This window comes from Capra hircus, unplaced genomic scaffold (genome assembly GCF_001704415.2).
Source record: "Capra hircus breed San Clemente unplaced genomic scaffold, ASM170441v1, whole genome shotgun sequence".
NCBI lineage: Eukaryota > Metazoa > Chordata > Mammalia > Artiodactyla > Bovidae > Capra > Capra hircus.
Window position 1 is genome coordinate 76,828 of NW_017189629.1, and position 19,771 is coordinate 96,598.

The 19,771-nt window shown below is 36.1% G+C and overlaps 1 protein-coding gene across 5 annotated transcripts in view; it reads left to right on the plus strand.

The window, feature by feature from the left end:
- USP9X (ubiquitin specific peptidase 9, X-linked) overlaps nt 1-19,771 on the plus strand; it is a 117,456-nt gene that overhangs the window by 67,842 nt on the left and 29,843 nt on the right. For all 5 annotated transcript variants that reach the window (XM_018044571.1, XM_018044570.1, XM_013976575.2 and 2 more), the window contains exons 17-26: nt 1,109-1,204; nt 1,974-2,185; nt 3,958-4,198; nt 4,541-4,690; nt 5,492-5,612; nt 11,132-11,262; nt 11,455-11,733; nt 14,931-15,056; nt 16,119-16,244; nt 17,422-17,588. In XM_018044571.1, the coding sequence (XP_017900060.1) occupies nt 1,109-1,204; nt 1,974-2,185; nt 3,958-4,198; nt 4,541-4,690; nt 5,492-5,612; nt 11,132-11,262; nt 11,455-11,733; nt 14,931-15,056; nt 16,119-16,244; nt 17,422-17,588 (1,649 nt within the window). The remainder of the gene's footprint in view (nt 1-1,108; nt 1,205-1,973; nt 2,186-3,957; nt 4,199-4,540; nt 4,691-5,491; nt 5,613-11,131; nt 11,263-11,454; nt 11,734-14,930; nt 15,057-16,118; nt 16,245-17,421; nt 17,589-19,771) is intronic.

A 19,771-nucleotide genomic window follows, 5' to 3' on the forward strand; every position in this document is an offset into this window, starting at 1 on the left:
AAGTTGTTTATCTGATTATTCACACTTTAAGTGGTTTTCAGCATTTTTAAACAGCAGAAACTGTTTTTTAAAATCAAAGTTTACATAACGCTTCAAAATGTAAAACTAGTTGAGGTGAGAAAAGAAAGCCTGGTGGTGGTTTTCTTGCAACTCAGTCTCCCTGTGCTTTACTTCCTTCCCCTCCCGTGCCTGTTACAGGGTTCATCCCTAAAACGCTTCAGCACTTAGAGTTCTATACATACTTTGAAAACCACTGATACGATTAAATGATAAAGATGGGGTGGGTAGCCTTTTATGCTAAGCTGTATTTCATGTAATCTTGATTTCCTTTAACTAAATTCCTTCTTTAATATCTCACTACTTGGTTATTGTTGTTTAGTCACTGAGTCTTGTCCAACTCTTTTGCAACCCCATGGACCATAGCCCTCTAGGCTTCCCTGTCCATGGGATTTCCCAGGTAAGAATACTGGAGTGGGTTGGCATTTCCTTCTCCAGAGGATCTTTGTGACTCAGGGATCCAACTTGCGTCTCCTGAGTTGGCAGGCGGGGCTTCCCTGGTGGCTCACCTGCCAATGCAGGAGACCCCAGTTCAGTTCTGGGTTGGGAAGATACCCTGGAGAAAGGGATAGGCTACCCACTCCAGTATTCTTGGGCTGCTGTGGTGGCTCAGGTGGTAAAGAATCTGCCTACAATGCAGGTGACTTGGGTTCGATCCCTGCATTGGGAGGATCCCCTGGAGAAGGGCCTGGCAACCCTCTCCAGTATTCTTGCCCGGAGAATCCCTATGGATAGAGGAGCCTGGAGGGCCACAGTCCATGGGGTCATAAAGAGTCAGACACAACTGAGCAACTAAACACAGCACTAGGGAAGCCCACTGCTTGGGTACCAAGGTGTGTTGAATTGCAGGAGTAAATGATACTAATGACAGCATATTTTATTCTTAGTGAAATGTGTCTTCCTTTCTTAACTTGATTTATCCAAAAACTTGAGTTTTGCTTTTTAAATTATTGAATGCTGTATTAAAAATACTGGAGGTATGGTTTGAATGGAAATGGCCAACTAAAATATTTCTTGAAAGATATTTACACTTGCCTCTTTTTTAATCTAGGTGGTGATTCAGAGTAATGATGATATTGCCAGCAGAGCTATAGATCTCCTTAAAGAGATATACACAAACCTTGGTCCAAGGCTACAGGTCAATCAGGTGAGGATTAACATGTATTAAAATTTTCACAAGTTTAAATTCTGATTGAAGAACTCTTGTTAATGAGAATTTTTTCTTTAATTCACAATTAACTAGAAAATTTCTGTTTTTAACTCATATTATAAAAATATACCTAAATTACTTAGTCCACATTTCTCTCGTACAAAATGCTATCTGAATGAGTCTCATTTTGAAAATTATCTTGACGTGACTATTTTGAGTATCATTATAGTAGGAGATTTCAGCTGAATTTCTTTCAATTTTAACACCTCATCCTGAAATTCAGTTTTTGTGTGTCTAGTTTACACTTGTTAACTTTTAAATAACCTTAGCTTTCTTTGACAAAACGTAATGAGTGTTTGTTGTTTTTATTTTATTGAAGTGTAGTTAATTTATAGTGTTTTGTTAATTTCTGCTGTGCAGCAGAGTGACTCAGTTATACATATATACAATGTCTTTTTCATATTATTTTCCATTATGGTTTATCACAGGATATTGAATATATTTCCCTGTGCTATGCAGTAGGGCCTTGTTGTTTATCCATTCCATATATAATAGTTTATATCTGCTAATCCCAATCCTTCCCTCCCCTAACCTCTCTCCCCACCTTGGCAACCACAAGTCTGTTTTCAAACATAGTGTGTTTTATTATCAGTATAAACTCTTGTTAAATATGATTATGGTTAAATGAGATCTACCTTTAAGTTAATTGTTCCCATCTTTAATTATATAAAACTTGAACTGTCTTTATTTGGCCCACTGTTTGTAGGTGGTGATCCATGAAGACTTCATTCAGTCTTGCTTTGATCGTTTGAAAGCCTCTTATGACACTTTATGTGTTTTGGATGGTGACAAAGACAGTATTAATTGTGCAAGACAGGAAGCTGTTCGAATGGTTCGAGTATTAACTGTATTAAGGGAATATATAAATGAATGTGACAGTGATTATCATGAGGAAAGAACAATTCTACCTATGTCAAGGTTTGTAACTGATCTACTGTGCTGCTACTAATTGACAGTCTCCTATCCATTGGATTTTAAAAAGTGATGATGTACAGGAAGAAGGAAAGGAAATTTTTCATTTTTGAAAATGTTTAGCGTCTTGCTTAAGAACAATGTTTGTATCTTACAGAATCTTTTTTTAATAGTAGACCTTTTTTGTTTGTTTTTCTGGATCTGTGTTTTGTTGCTTTTTGTTTAGGGCATTCAAATTAAGTCTAGTTTCTTTTTATTCTGGGGGCGGGGGTTGTTTGGTGTTTTGTTTTCGTTTTTGCCATTGACTTTATTGTCCATTAAATGTTGCCAGGGATATTTTGCCGTTGAAGTGTTTGGACACCGTTCGTTTCCACTTTTGAAAATAATAGTATAGTCTGATTGCAGAGTTAATTGGAAAGAACTCTTAAAATAGGCTGCTTTGACAGATAGCCAATATAGTAAGAAATATTTTCAAATGATTACTAACATTTCTTTTTTCACCCAATTTTTTAAGATATAATAGACATACAGCATTTATAAGTTTATAATAATTTAGTATATCATGAAATGATTGCAATAAGTTTAGTGAACATTCATCATCTCATATAGATAGAAAAGAAAAGAAATTACTCTTCCTTTGTGCTAAGAACTGTCAGGATTTATTCTCTTAACAGCTTTCATATATAACAGCATTTTGTTAATCATGTTGAACATTACATCTGTAGTACTTAATTATAACTGGAAGTTTGTACCTTTTAATCACCTTTATTCAATTCCTCACTCCCTGTCCTTCCCTCTGCCCGCTGATCATAAGTCTGATCTCTTTTTCTATGAGTTTATTTGATTTTGAGGTATAACTGACCTACAATACTATGTTAATTCCTGGTATACAACATAGTGGTTGAATATTTCATTACAGAACGATCACCATGATAAGCCTAGTTACCACCTGTCCCATGACTCTTATTTTGTAACTGGGAATTTGTGCCTCTTAAAATTTCCGTTACCTAATTCACTCATATTTGGGTCTATTAATATTTCTCTTAAGGCTTTACCATTTAGTAATTTCTAATAATATGTGTAATTTAGAAATATTTATTGAATATGAGCCATTAGTATTTAAGAGTTCTATTTTTAGCCATGAAATTATTTAAACTGCTCCTTGAATATGTTTATTTTTTTGCTTCTTACCTGCAGAAAATAATATGCCAACATAAATATCATTGAGGGGATGAGTTTTGGTATTAGTTGGGCTTTTATAGCATAAAAATAAGTGAAATATTACTCATGTCTCTGTTATAATGTCTTGTAACTAGATACCTACAAACTTAAGTACAAGAGTAACAACTATGATTGTTGGGTTTTGAAGATTACTTATAATATTTGTAGTTAAAAGGAGCAGTAAATACTTGTTTTTAAGATCCTAAAAATAATATGGGCTTCCCTGGTGGCTCAGATGGTTAAGAATCCTCCTGCAACATGGGAGACCTGGGTTCGATCCCTGGGTTGGGAAGATCCCCTGGAGGAGAGCATGGCAGCCCACTCCAGTATTCTTTCCTGGAGAATCCCCATGGACAGAGGAGCCTGGCACGTTACAGTCCATTGGGTTGCAAAGAGTCGGACATGATTGAGCAACTAAGCACAGCACACATGTCTTTAACTCATTTTTTCTTGTTTAGTAAGAAAATATTCCATTTTAAATTCCTAGCTTTATTTTCTTAGCAAGAAGATTGAAAGTCTGCTGAATACGATGATGTTTTCCCTTTTTATTTCCCCAGAGCTTTCCGTGGTAAACATCTCTCTTTTATAGTTCGATTTCCAAACCAAGGCAGACAGGTTGATGACTTGGATGTATGGTCTCATACAAATGATACAATCGGTTCAGTACGACGATGTATTCTCAATCGTATCAAAGCCAATGTAGCTCATACAAAAATTGAGCTCTTTGTGGGTGGTGAACTGATCGATCCTGCAGATGATAGAAAATTGATCGGACAATTAAACTTAAAAGATAAGTCGGTAAGTATCTATAATTACCAAATTTTTCAAGAAAATCAAGCCTGGGACTCTCAGTTTAGTAGTCAGCATTTCAATCAATAAATGTTAATGAAGCATCCATTGTATGTGCAACTGTATTAGGTGTTTGAATTACTATAACACTGAGACAGGCATAATGGTACCTACAATATAGCAGAGGAAAAGATTTCTAAAAACAAAACTGTTTAAGTGATTAGGTTAGACAACAGTTATAAATTATATATCTGAAAATACAGCGTGTAGTTTTTTGTTTTGATTGGTATATCACTACTGTTTTGTGTATTTTTCCTTGTCTTTGATACTAACTTAGTATATCATTTTTAGCTAATTACAGCCAAACTTACACAGATCAGTTCCAATATGCCTTCAAGCCCTGATAGCTCTTCTGATTCCTCAACTGGGTCTCCTGGAAACCATGGTAATCATTACAGTGATGGTCCCAATCCAGAAGTGGAAAGCTGTTTGCCTGGGGTGGTGAGTAGATAGTTTTGAACTATTGTCTGCAAGGCATTATGCTAGATTATTTAAGAACGTGTATAGAATAGTTCTTTTTTTTTTTTTTGAGCTTACAATTTATTGTGGCAAAATATCAACTGTACAGTTAACCATCAGCTTTCAAATGGATCCCTTTGAAAGGTGATTGTAACTTGGTTGAAATTTTAAAAACCACATTTTATATAGATAGAGTACCAGTATATTTATATAAAACTAGCCTATTATACAACTCAATTATTACTTGTAAGTTCACTGAGAAAAATAGCACTGTATTTTGTATTTGTGCCACAAAAAATGAAATCTTCAGAACTGTTTCTGTAGGAAAATACCCGCAGTCTTTGTCAGATCATCAGTAAAGTATTTTTGTTTCTAAAGAAAGTAACTTCTCCCTCCCTTACATCCCCACAAAAATTTTAATAATACCAGCCACTCTAGTGTCGGAAGAGTTGGCTCTCTCAATCAGTTGGATTAGGAATTTAACTGTTAGTGGGGCATGGCAGCCGTTTGTTTATATAGAATCTGACTTGTATGAATGATAGGAATAGTTAAACAAAATAGTGAAAAAGCTGTCAGACACAAAGTACTAGAGATGGCTTGGATAATATATTCAGTCTACATTACAAAGGATTTCTAAAGGTGAGAAGATGGTGTAGGCCGACCATTTCAGGATAGAAATAACACAAGCAACAGCATGGAGATTAACAAACACATTTATTTGGGGACTCTTCTTTTGTGGAGGTATAATTTACAGATAAACATTCCGTGTATTTTGTATTCTAGATAATGTCACTGAATCCCAGATACATCTCTTTCCTTTGGCAAGTTGCAGACTTGGGTAGCAGCTTAAATATGCCACCTCTTAGAGATGGAGCAAGAGTACTTATGAAACTTATGCCACCAGGTAAGAATTTTCTTCGTAAATAATTACGGTGTTGATAAAGTACATGTTGGACAGGAATGGGTTTGTTAACAAATCCTGTTCCTAGATGGAAAATAATGGGAATTGGCAAACTATAGCTCACTGGCTAAATCCAGCCCACTGCCTGCTTTTTGAACAGTCCAAGAGTTAAGGATGGTTTTTACATTTTCTGATTGCTAAAGAAAAAAATCAAAAAGAATATTTTGTGACTTACGAAAATTATATTGGCATTTAAATTTTGATATCCATAAACAAAGTTTTATTGGTGTACAAGCTATGCTCATGCATGTACATGCTGTCTGTAACTGCTTTTGTCATAGCATAGCAGCAGAGACCATATGACCTGCAAAGCCTTAAATATTTACTATCTGGCCCTTTACAGAAAACATTTTCTGACCCTTGGGTTGTGTTTTGGGTCATGTGTCATCTATAGCATGTTTCTTTTTTATTCCTGGGAAACAACCATTTTCAATTTGTAGCTTTTATTATTTGTTTGTATTATCTGTAAATAATACCCTCATACAACTGTCAGTTTTACATACCTACTGATTTTCCATTGTGTAAATGAGAAATTATTTCTACATTCTTCCCATATTTTTGTTTTCCTTTTTTTGTCTGCGCCACATGGCATGCAGGATCTTAGTTCCCTGCTCTAACCCAAGCCCCCTGCAGTGAAAGGGCGGAGCCTTAACCACTGGCCCTGTAGGGAAGTTCCTCCTCCAATATTTTCTTAAAATCATATTCAGCATCTGCTTTTTCAAGAGTGTGTGAAAAGTAGTTTGCTAGATTAATGGCAGCTTTTTTTTTTCAGGGCTTAATAATTTTCCATTATCATGGGTATTATATGATGGCTCCACTGTTGTCCTGGGATTTTTCTTCTGCCTCCTCTCATCTGGTTGCTGTTTGTTATGCAGTTACCATTTTGGAACTTCTTTCTTCAGCCTTCCTATGGTAGATTTATGTTCATCAGCTCCTGTGTCTTGAGCCTTTCTTGAGGGACTCTATTATCGTGCTGAGGCACACCTTCGTGCATTTATTTCAGAAGGGGTACATGGGAGGTGGTTTGGTTTGTTTGTTTCCGAAACAATACTAATCTGAATAATAGTTCACATTTGATGAGTAGTTCAGCTTTGTGGTGGCATCCTTAACTTTTTCTAGCTCTTCTGTTAACTTCTTGACCCCAGATATTCTAGTGTTAAAATTTTAAGACCTTCCTCCAAGGAATCCTTTCCATAGGATTTTGTTTTTCATGAACACATTCCAGTGTTTGTACGCTAATAGATGTTTTTGTCTAAAACCTAACGTTCTACAAAGTTATGAGCTGAAAATAAGTCGGTGGAGAGAATTGGACCAGATCATTCAATTCTATACAACTTTTAAAAAATGTTAAAAAAAAACTTTTTGGAAACATTTACTACCTTACAGAAAAGTTGTAAGTACAATTCAAGAACTCCAAGAACAATAAAGTAGAGCCTTGCTTCTCCCCTGTAAATTAATGTGTGATCACTATTTACTCATAGATTCTTATGTTATCCATCGGGTTATAGCCATTACGTTGTTGTTGCTCAGTTGCTGAGTCGTATCCGATTCTCTGTGACCCCCATAGACTGCAGGCGCTTCAGGCTTCCCTGTCCTCCACTGTCGCCCAGAGTTTGCTCGAGTTCATGTCCATTGAGTCGGTGATGCTATCTAACCACCGTATCCATTATAGCCATTATAGCCATTATAGCCATTATAATCATTATTTAGTTTGATGCTCAGTTGTCCCAGTTATGGTCAGTGGATGTATGCACTGTTTTTAATATGAACCCAATGCTTTTTTTAGTTGTAGTTTAGATACAGTTTTATCATCTTTCAAGTACTTTTTAGTTTCTGGCACAAGATATTTAAAGTTCATGTAGTGCTTTCTCTGTTCCAGCCCTAGAATCAGGCATTTCTCCTTTTAGCAAGGGGGAGGGTACTCTGCTAGAATGTAGCAGCTCAGTTGTGCTCATAACTATTGGGGCGTTCTTGTCACCTAGGCCTTTTCTTTGATCTGAGGAAGTAATACACACTTAAACACACATACATTTATATCAGAAAACAAACATGGACTCATACTGACTAATCCTGCTTTTTAGTTTTTCTGCATTCCATATTTGTCTCTATTCTCTGCGTTAGTGAGACATCTGCTTCCCAGCTTTATCAGTCTGTTGGGGAGAGAGAGAGAGGAGAAAGTTGCTGCTTTTGCAGACTTCAGTCACTGTAAAGTCTTTGATTCATCTGTATCTGCTAAGTATGTTTTGCTTTCATATCCTTAACTTTCCTAGAATTTGGTGGGGTGCTGATTTATAGGTACCCTTTTTCTTTCTCCCCATAAAGCACTTCTTGGGTTCAGCTAAGCCAGCTATTAATATCTTCCATCCCCTCTACACCTTCAGTAGTTTGCTGACATCTCTAACGTTCTTTCCACTCCTTTCAGTATCTTTATTCTTTTTGAGTTCATGTATTTTAATTTATTCTCAGTGAAGTGTATTGCTGATAAATGCAGTTCAGTAATTGGCCTAGATAATTTTTTAAACTGTCTTGTGTTTCTGTTATCTCCTTTTTCTAAAGTAGACAACCATGTTGACCTTTCTTACCCCATCTGAGTCATATGGTATAGAATCAGTTCAGATGTTAATTAGATTCTTAAATAAAGCTTTTCTTAATGACTTGATTTAATTTGATCTTTATCTGTTGTATTGCTTAGAATTTATTTTACTTACCTAGTATTTGAGTCACAGTTGTTGCTTTATACATGCAAATTCAACTTTAACATTTGAAAAGGCCATCTCATAATCCCTGATCTTGTGATTGGAGCCTACTGCCACCAGGTGGTGAGAGGGAGCTCTTGCCAGGCAGCTCAAGCAGAAAACTTAAGAGGGTGCTTTTATCATATTTTATATAATCCAAGTATCGTACCTAAATTTGAAATAGCCAGCTTTGAAAATGCCAGTAATGGTTGTATGACAGTAGACAAATCATAGGCTTTGGACTCAAATGGACTTGAGTTCAGATCCTGCTTCTTCAACTTGCTGCTCCATGGCCTTAGCCATAAGTTTTCTTAGTTTTATTGGACCAATAGTAACTATTTAATAGAATTGTATGGATTAAATGGGATTGTATATGGAAAACCATAGCCTAGTGACTGGTATTTAATCAGTATTCAAAAAGTGTTAACCTAGTCTCTGTCACTGTGGTTGTTACACACATGGGCATGTGCACGAACACATTCTTTAAGAAAGGAAGCAGGAGCTCAAAGAAGAGGAAGTAGTTATACATTTTGTTTCTGACATTTGAGGAATCATTTAGTGTTTGTGCACACTTGCACATATTTTAAAAGGAGTAACAAAACCAAGGTGGAATTAGAAGCTTTTTCCTAGTAATTTACTTCTATTTATTCTGAATCTTTGCCCAAAGTCAAGTGCCTCCATTATAATTTGCTGTTAAACCTTAGAACTTACACTGTCCTCTGTAGGTAAACTCCTCAGAAGTTCTTGTGACCCTTATGCACATCAGGAAACCAGGTTCTTGCCTGATACAGAGAAGTTAAAATGTATATTGCTTTACCAGCAAAGGAGTTGCTTTTCCTCTTCAGAGCTTTCTTTTTCCCAGGAGTTTGGTCTAACTAATATCTTCACACTTGTTAAGTTACTAACCTCACAACATTCCTATGGAGGGAATTATTATTTTTATTTGTATTTTAAAGATGGGGAAACTGAGGCAGAGAGTGATTTGTTGTTGCTGGGGAAACTGAGGCACAGAGTGATTGTTGTTACTGTTGCTGCTGCTGCCGCCGCCGCCACTGCTGCTTTTGGCCAGAGACACACAGCTTAGAGGAAGTTCTAAGATAATGCATGCAGTTGGGCTCTAAAGTTTGTACTCTTAACGCATGTGTTACTGCTCATCATTTTTCTAGACTTTTTAATAGCATGCTGGTATATCATATAATTAATTAGGCTTAGGTATCTTCAAAGGACTAGAAAGAAATAAACTAAAATCCAGGATTATGGGCAGTTTAAATTTTTCTGTTATTTTCCATATTTTGGTAAATGAGCATGTGCATAATCGAAGACCTAAAGTTATTTAGGTTCATGGATGCTAAAGGTGAAATGGCCACTAGTGATTTGGTTCATATCCCTCAAATGAATAAACTAGAATCCAACATTAAATGATTTACTTAAAATTCACTGCATCCTTTTCTTATAGCCCGTGTTTCTTTTCTCCTATTCCCTTTGCCCTTCACTCAGAATACTTATAAAACTAAGCAAGATATTTTCAGATATAGTGTATGAATTGGTTTCTTTGTAGAGAATAATTTGGATCTTTATTGTCTAAAAAAAGTTTTTTGAGAAAACCTAAAATACCCATTGTTAGAGATTAAACTAGTATACTGGTTAAAATGACGTTAGTCATTAAAAATGATGTAGAGGGTCAATATTTAATGACAGGAGAAGATATTCACAAATGTTATATTCTTAAAACAATATTTCATTTAGTTACATGTTACTCCGCCTTCAGAATAGGGAAAACCAACAATTTCAACACTAATTTAATTTTTTTTGATAAGATATTTCCGGGCCACTAAAAATTAGCTTAACCTATGGAAATTATAGTAATTTTCAGTTATCTTTACTCTTCAAAAAAAAAGCTTTTACTAAAAAAAGAAAATCTTATTTATCCAAGTGTATATAAATCATAGGGCATTTACCTTGCAAATTATTTCATTATTAAAGTACTTTCTGAAGTAAGTTTGAGTGTTTGGTAGCTAATAATGGGATTCTTTCTCTTTTCTACGGTATCTTTTCACTGTGATTTAAATGAAGTGCATCTTTTAATATTATCCAAAAAAATCTTTTTACTTTGAGGTACTGTTCCTTTTTTTTTTTAATGTTTATTTTTTAAGGTACAGTTTCGAACGGTACCACTAAGTTTCTTGCGTTGTAACAAACCAGTTAAACATGGTGTCATGGAGGCTAACATTAGAAAAGTTGGAGAGAGAGCTTGTCATACTTGCATTTTGTTATTTTCAACTCCTTCCTTGTGAAGTGTGTTGTATTTTTTCGTCTCCGTTGATGTGTGCTCAATCACTGGAGTCACTGGAGTCTTCGTGACTCCATGGATTGTAGCCTGCCGGGCTCCTCTGTCCATAGGATCTCCTAGGTAAAAATAATGGAGAGGGTTGCCATTTCCTTCTCCATCTTCAGTCTCTAGTGTCTGAGGAAGACATGCTGATTTCAGATCTGAGTAGGAGGACACTGCTTCCTTCATACCTGGGTTGAGTAATAAAAGAGCCCTGGTTGGTTGTGGCTTTTTCTTTGTTCTAAATCAATGCAGATCTCGTTATGTCTTGTGAAGTTTGAGTCTATAACTCAATTAATTTCTATTTCATACCTAAGTAGTCTTCAGAATATCCAAAATAAAATATGAATGCATGAATTATGTTTTATTTTAGACTATGTCTCTTTTTTTTCTTACAGATAGCACAACAATAGAAAAATTAAGAGCTATTTGTTTAGACCATGCCAAACTTGGAGACAGCAGCCTTAGTCCATCTCTTGACTCACTTTTCTTTGGTCCTTCAGCCTCACAAGTACTATACCTAACAGAGGTTTGTTTTTACTTTTTGAATTTATCCCATGTCCTTTAAATTTGACCTTTTATATGATAGTGTGAAGAACATGGAAAACTTGTGAAGTATTTTTGAAAGAATTTTAAAATACAGGAAAATTTTAAACTAATGATGATGAGGCAAATAAGTTGTCTTTTTAAAATCTTTTAATACAGTTTTTCTTTTTTCCAGGTAGTCTATGCCTTGTTAATGCCTGCTGGTGCACCTCTGGCTGATGATTCCTCTGATTTTCAATTTCACTTCCTGAAAAGTGGTGGCCTCCCCCTTGTCTTGAGCATGCTAACCAGAAATAACTTCTTACCAAATGCAGATATGGAAACTCGAAGGGGTGCCTACCTCAATGCTCTTAAAATAGCCAAGCTGTTGCTAACTGCCATTGGCTATGGTCACGTTCGAGCCGTGGCAGAAGCTTGTCAGCCAGGTGTGGAAGGCGTGAATCCCATGGCATCGGTAATACAGACTTTTTAAAAATCTTTTTATAATAATAGATGGCAGTTTTTAAAGTTAAACTTCTTAGCAACTCTTAAGTATAGAGTTCAGAGTTGATTCAAAATGCTTTCAGTTCCTTTCCAGTAGTACCTCATTTTATTGGTTTCCTTCTATTAAATTATATTTGTATTAAAATTACAAATGCTTTTCACTGACTGTACTCTGAGCGGAGAGTTCTTCCTGGCCCCCTTAAGTCCTATGGACTTTCAGCTAATGTTTATCCACACGTAGTTGACTTACACTGTTATGTTAGTGTCAGGTGTGCAGCATAGTGATTTGATGTTTTTATAGATCATACTTCATGTAGTTATAAAATGTTGGCTATATTCCCTGTGCTATACCTTACACCCTTATAACTCACTTACTTTATACCTAGTAGTTTGTACCTCTTATCCCCTTCACCTTTTTTGCCCTTCTCCAACCAACCCCTTTCCACTCTGGTAACCACTAGTTTGTTTTCTGTATCTGTGGTTCTATTTCTGTTTAGCTATACTTGTTTGTTTTATCTTTCAGATTCCACATATACATAAAAATATACAGTATTTGTCTTTCTCTAACTTACTCTATTAGCATAATACCCTCATGATTGTCCATGTACTCACAAATGGCAAATCTTTATTCTTTTTATGGCTGAGTAATATATTCCATTGTATATACACTGCGCACACCCCACGCCTTCTTTATCCATTCATCTGTTGATGGACACTTAGATTGCTTCCTTCCATATCTTGGTAATTGTGAATAATGCTGGTATGAACATTGAGGTGCATGTGTCTGTCCAAATTAGGGTTTTCATTTTCTTCAAGTATATACCCAGCACTGGAATCGTTGAATCCCTGTTTGCAGATGACATGATACTATTTTTAGAAAACCTTAAAAGCCCCACCAAAAAAAAAAATAGTAGAATAAGTGAATTCAGTAAAGTTGTGAGATACAAGATTGATATACAGAAATCTGTTGCATCTCTATATGCTAATAAGAAACTGTCAGAGAAATCGAGAAAGGAATCACATGAAAAAAAATATGTAGCAATAAATTTAACTGAGGAAATGAAAGACCTATACTCTGAAGATTATAAAACATTGATAAAAGGAAGTTGTAATATGATATGAAGAAATGGAAAGTTATGCTATGTTCATGGATTGGAAGAATTAATATTGTTAAAATGTTCATACCCAAAGCAGTCTACAGATTTAATGCAATTGCTGTCAAAATACTTGTGACATTCTTCAAAGAACTAGAACAAATAATCCTAAAATTGGTATGGAACCATGAGAAACCCCAGATAGTCTTTCAATTATTTAATTTATTTTGGCCTTGCTGAGCAGCTTGTGAGATCTTAGTTTCCTAACCAGAAAATGAACCTGGACTCTCAACAGTGAAGAGGCAGAGTCCTGACCACTGGACCACCAGGGAAGTCGCTCTTTCAATTATTTTTAACCTGTTAAACACTCCATATGAATCTCTTACTACCTCATATAGACACAGGTGGTAATAAAAAAGATGTACAGTTGACCCATGTACAACACAGGTTTGAACTGCTCGACTCTACTTATACATGGATTGTTCAATGAGCACTGCAGTACTACACCATCCTAAATTGATTGGAACCACAGATACTCAGGGCCAACTGTAAAGCTATGTGCAGATTTTCAACTGCATGGAATGTCTATCTTAACACTCATGCTGTTCAGGGGTCACCTGTAACTGATTTACCCTGTTGCCAGCCTCTCTTCCCACCTTAACAGGCTTAACCTCCAATTCTGATCTCATTTTGACTGTTTTCGTCTTGATGGCATTCTTGATCCATTTTAGCAAAGGTTCTCAAGACATGCCAGAATTCAGTGTCTGTTTCTGAGAAGTCAAAATTATGCATTTGAATTCTTTTACATGCCTCATAAGTGATGGTTTTCTAAGTTAACAATAGAAGATACAAGGTTCAGGAATACAAATTTTCTGTTTTAGGAATGGCTTAGGTCTTAGCGAGATTAGAATATTGATTATATATGTGATATTATAATAATCACATGTAATTGAGATAATATTATTTTAGGTGTGATGATATTTATGATTATATTGAGAACAAAGAACCCTCTCAAAAATAATTGTCATTTACAAATGATTTTGTATAGTATTTAGGATTTGCTTCAAAATAACCCTGGGGTAGGGAGAGGATGGAAAGTGAGAGGGAGTGGTTAGCCAAGATAATTTTGGTCCTTTTGTTCATAATTGTTAAAGCAACACAGTGGGTAATACTGTTCTCTCCATTGTCATATATGTTATAAATTTTTATTAAAAAAGATAATGAATAAAAGTAAAGCCTAAGTCTTAAGTTGTTGTTTATTAAAAGTAACATACTTACTAGGATTTCTAAACAGTGGTGTTCTTCTTAAGATAAAAACAAATTTTTATTGTAATCCCTGACACAGGAGCTTATTAATGAGGTAAACAGAAAATATAAATGTTTCCCTCTTTCACTTTTCTCTTTTATTCAGAAAATGTGCTACTGTGGATACGAAGGTACATAATAACCTCTAATCTCAAGGAGCTCACAGTCAGCAGGACACTAAAGGCAAAATTAGTAAAACAGACTTGTCTTAAATACCGTTGTAGAAACACTTGGAGCATAAAGAGGAGGTAGAACTTGTAAAACAGTCAGAATTGCCTGGCTAATGACTTTAATGTTTTTTCTTTATGAACTTAAGTGCGACGCTCTAGTGCCTTTTATACATATTCTGTTACTGATATTCCTTAGTTTTTCTCCTTTTTTAAGAAGAATTTGATGACCAGGTGAATGGGGAGCAGGGTCTGCCCAGGAGAACGAATGTGGAGTACTTTGCTGAGTTTCTAGATAGAATTGGAATGAGTCAGTTGGGTTGATCACTCACTCGCCTCTACAAGTTATGCTGAATGCAGTTGTAGAGACACAAGCCAGATTGATCTAAAAGGGATTTGCAGAAGGGTACCGTGGCCCTCCACTGCACAAGGAAAAGAGAAAGCCCACATTGTTGGTAATGCAAAGAACTTTTTGTGTAAGCCACATAGGTTCTACAGTGTATTTACAGAAGGCATGTCATCCTGGGGGAGTGGGGATGAATGAGGGGCAAATGATTGGATCTGGGTATGTACACAGTATTAAAATGTTTGACTTTTTTCAGGTCAACCAAGTGACTCATGATCAAGCAGTGGTGCTACAAAGTGCCCTTCAGAGCATTCCCAATCCATCATCTGAATGCATGCTTAGAAATGTGTCAATTCGTCTTGCTCAGCAAATATCTGATGAGGTTAGTGTTAAACTTGTAAGGCTCTCAAATTCCGGAAGGTTCATTTCTTTCATTTTTGACCCTCTGTTAATGTAGAAATAACCCTTATCACATTTGGGGGCTTCCTTTTCCTAGACTCACTCACTCAAATCACCAAGTCAGTCTAGATAAAGTTCCCTTAACATGAATTGTGTCTAATGTTAATATTAGTTCTTTTTGGTTTTAATCACCTTTAAGGGGCTTCCCAGGTGGCTCAGTGGTTAAAAAAAAAAAAAAATCCACCTGCACATGCAAGAGATGTAAGAGATGTGGGTTTGATCCCGAGGCTGGGAAGATCTCCTGGAGGAGGAAGTGGCAACCCACTCCAGTGTTCTTGTCTGGGAAATCCCACAGATAGAGGAGGCTGGTTGGCTACAGTCCATGGGGTCCCAAAGAGTTGGCCACAACTGAGCAACTGAACATACATAATACATGATGTACAATGAATAGCATCCTTTTAAAGTATATACTTCAGTAAAATCTTAACAAATACATGTTTGTGTCACACCTCCACTGTAGTCAAGACACAGAACATCTCTGTCCCTCTTTCTGTATGCCCCTTTGCAGTCACTGCTTCCTCTGGCCTCAGATAACCACTCATCTTTTCTTACTGTATAGTAGTTTGCACTTTGTAGAATTTTACACAAGTGGAATCTTACAGTTTGTGTTCTTTTATGTCTAGCTTCTTTCACTCAGAATAATGGCTTTGAGCATTATCTGAGTGGTGTGGACCATTAGTCCATTCCTTTTTATTGCTGAGTATTATATCCCATTATGAATATTCCACATTGTGTTTGGACATTTGGATTGTTTCTCTTTCTTGGCTCTGAATAAAGCTCCTGTGAACATTCTGTACAAGTGATTGTGTGGACATAAGTTTTTATTTCTCCTGGGTGAAAAACTAGGAGTGGAATGGTTAGGTCACGTCTGTAGTCTTTTTCAGATTCTTCTGAAAGTAGTGTAGAGCCAGATAATAACAGCAGACTTCATGGTATTGCTTTTAAACAAAATAATCAACTGTTCTAATTACTCATTGTCTTGCAGGCTTCAAGATATATGCCTGATATTTGTGTAATTAGAGCTATCCAGAAAATCATCTGGGCATCAGGATGTGGGGCATTACAGCTAGTATTTAGCCCAAATGAAGAAATCACTAAAATTTATGAGAAGGTAAGAATTATCACAGAAATGTAATACTTTAAAGTAAATGCTGTTTAATTGTGCATGAGGCTGAATTATTATATCTGCCATCTTTAAAACCAGTTGCATTTTAATGGTTGAAAATAAACTGGTAGCCATAGTTACAGTGAGGATATAGTAAAATTTTACTTTGAAAATAAAGTACTTCAAATTTGTGCCACAAGGCTTTTTCTTAAACGATCTTTTTCTGCTTCTCACTATGGTCAGATATAATTGTTTCATACTGAATTTGCTTTCTCCTATTCTCTTTATTCTTCTTTCATTATCTTTCTGTCTTGTGTAGATTTTAGTTTAGGTGGCTGTCAGTTGGGATACCATGGCATTAAGTATTTTTGATTATTTTAAAGCAGTCAAGAATATCAGCCAGTTAGGTATCATCCTTGATCTCCCATTAGATTAATCAAGTTATTTAAAGAAGAGAGACTGACTCTGACTTTCTGTTATATATACCTGCCCTTGATAACCACTGCTGTATATATAGAAGGGGAAATTAAATTGTAGGAGCTTCCCTTTAATGGCCAACATAACCCTGATTTGCCTGGGATATGTTTTGATGTCCTGTTGTATGTCTGGTGTGGTGGTGTTTATTCATTTAGCAAATATTTGAATGCCTGTTCTTTTGCCAACATGTACTAGAAATACTGCTTGTTGATAAATTCAGGTTAGAATTTATTAGCTACCTACTGAAGCATATTTTAGTTTATAAAACCTTCAAATCCTTCCTGAACAGTGGTCTGAGACCACTGCTTTTGAATAAAATAGCACTGTAGGTAAGCTACATGATGTAAGCAGTCAGTTGAGTAGTCTGGCTGCAGTGCCAGAATGATTCTTGAGGAAGGAACAGTTGTTGGTGCAGAAGTACACAACTCAGAAGGTCTCTAGGAGCCTCAGGGGCAAAGAAGCAGGTAGTATGCTCAGTGTACTCCCGCAGCTCTCCTTGGGATGTAGCAGAAGAATAGAATTAGACTTCATCCTCTATTTATAGTCATTTCTGTACTATTCCAAAAGGGCCTTAGGAGTTGTAGGTAAAGAGGCTGAGGCCAAGTGGTTTAAGTGAGTAGGTATGTATTAAGCATTAACTTGAAGTTGTATGAGATTTTTCTTAAATGCATCTCTAGGTAATTTGTCCCTGACTATAATTTTACAGACCAATGCAGGCAATGAGCCAGATTTGGAGGATGAACAGGTTTGCTGTGAAGCAATGGAAGTGATGACATTATGTTTTGCCTTGATTCCAACAGCCTTAGATACTCTTAGTAAAGAAAAGGCTTGGCAGACATTCATTATTGATTTACTATTGCACTGTCACAGCAAGTAAGTATCTTTTTAATTGTAAGAGATTTGATCTTAATTTTTGAAGCAGAAATGAATTAATTTATGTTGGCAGAATTTATCCCGGAAATCAAATGTTTATTATCTCTATAGCACATTAATATTGAGGAAATTTTTATTAAACTGTGGTTTTGCTTAGATTTTCTATAATTCCAGAATTTAGTTTCACCTAAGAGGTATGTATTTTAGTCCATTTTAAAAATGTGGTTTACAGGATTTAAATAAATAGGACATTGGCTCCCTTTCTTGCATACCTAGAAGGCAAGTGTTTTTTTAGTGAAATTGTTAAGTCAGTACGAAATTCACAAGGCGTGGTTATGGTAAGAACTTTTACATTATACACCGAGAATAAAGACCAGTTATAAAGTCCTAGCTTTTCATTTTAAGAGCATTTAATTAATGACATTGATTGTGCTTTGGGCTTCTTTTTGTGCAAGTCAATCAGATTGTTAGAAAATGTCGGTTTTCCATCCTCTTATGTCAGTCTAATCTTGACCTTCATAAGGTAACTTTTTAAACTTGAGCTCTAATCAGTATTACTGTCATATGTAACTTAGCTACCGGGGATATAGCAGTAAATAAAACAGGCAAAACGTCAGTCTTTAAAAAAAAAAAAAGTCAGTCTTCTTGGAGTCTCTACTAAAAGGGAGATGAGGAGTGGGGAGGGAAGACATGGGAAAATATATGGTATGTTATAATAATAAATGCTGTTGAGAGAAAGCAGGAATTAGGGATAAGGGGTGGGGAGGCAGTCAGTGTTCAGTTTTATGTAGGATGATCAGAGAAGGCTTCCCTGAGAAGGAGACCTTTTAAACAAAGCTCTGAAAAGAGTGACATAGTGATCTATGGAGGAAGTGTGTTGGATTTTGGGGTGGGGTTTTTGTGTGTTTTGTTTTTCATTTTATTCTCTTCAGCTTTATTGAGATGTAGTCAACATAACTGTGTAAGTTTAAGGTGTACAAAGTATCAGTTTGAGACACTCATATCTTGCAATATGGTTACCACCATAGCCTTAGGTTAGCTAACACCTCCATCATATCTTATTTAAAATTTTATTTTGTGTTTTATGTGAAAAATATATTTTGGTTATATGACCAAATATATATATTTTTAATGTTTGCTTTTTAATTAAGGTATAGCTGCTTTACAGTGTTTTCAGGTGTATAGCAAAGTGATTGAGTTATATATATATTTTTTTCAGATTCTTTTCCATCATAGGTTATTACAAGATACTAGATATAGTTTCCTGTGCTATATAGTAGGTCCTTTATATTTAGTAGTCTGTTAATCTCAAATTCCATGTTTATCCCTCCCCCTACCGCCTTGGGGAAAGTGTGCTTTAAGCAGAAAGAAACAACAGAGGCAAATATCCCAAGGCAGGAACAAAATGGAGGAGATGAGGATTACTGGAACAGCAGAGGCAGGGGAGTCGTAGGAGGTGAGGCCAGAGAGGCAACAAGCAGCCTGTGAGGATTTTATAGATCATTGTAAGGACATTAACTTTTATGTGTGATGGGTATCCATTGGAGGGTTTGTTTTCCATTTGGGTTGGGTTTTTTTGTTTGTTCGTTTTTGGCCACTCTGCTGGGCATGTGGGATCTTAGTTCCCTGACTAGAGATTAAAACCTGTGCCCCCTTCATTGGGAGCACAGAGTCTTAACCCCTGGACCGTGAGGGAAGGCCCCTAGTGGAGGGTTTTGAGCAAAGGAATGATGTGCCCTGGGTTAACATTTAAGTTTATTCTGGTTGCTTTGTTGAGAATAAGTTATAGAGTGGCAGGAAATGCACTTGGACTACTTCATTAGTCCGAATAAAAGATAGAGAGTCTGGAAGTACAGCAATAGTAGAAGTGAGAAATAATCAGGAGTCTGTATGTGTGAGGGAGGGTTCATTAGGAACTGGCAAGCATCAACTCTTTATAGACCCTCATGCTCTTTGGGCTGCATACCTAACTTCAAACAAGATAAATAAACTGGGACAGTATGAATGACACTTACCTTTGTAAAAGTTACGGACCCTCTACCCCCAAAACTAAGTACTCTTGGTATTGATTTATTTGAGTTTCACCAGACTCAACCGACAAAGCTTCTAAAGGTCCCTCTGGTTTATAGGACCATGTATGGGTTCAGAAACCTAAAAAATATCCAGGAGGGAGGTTAGTACAC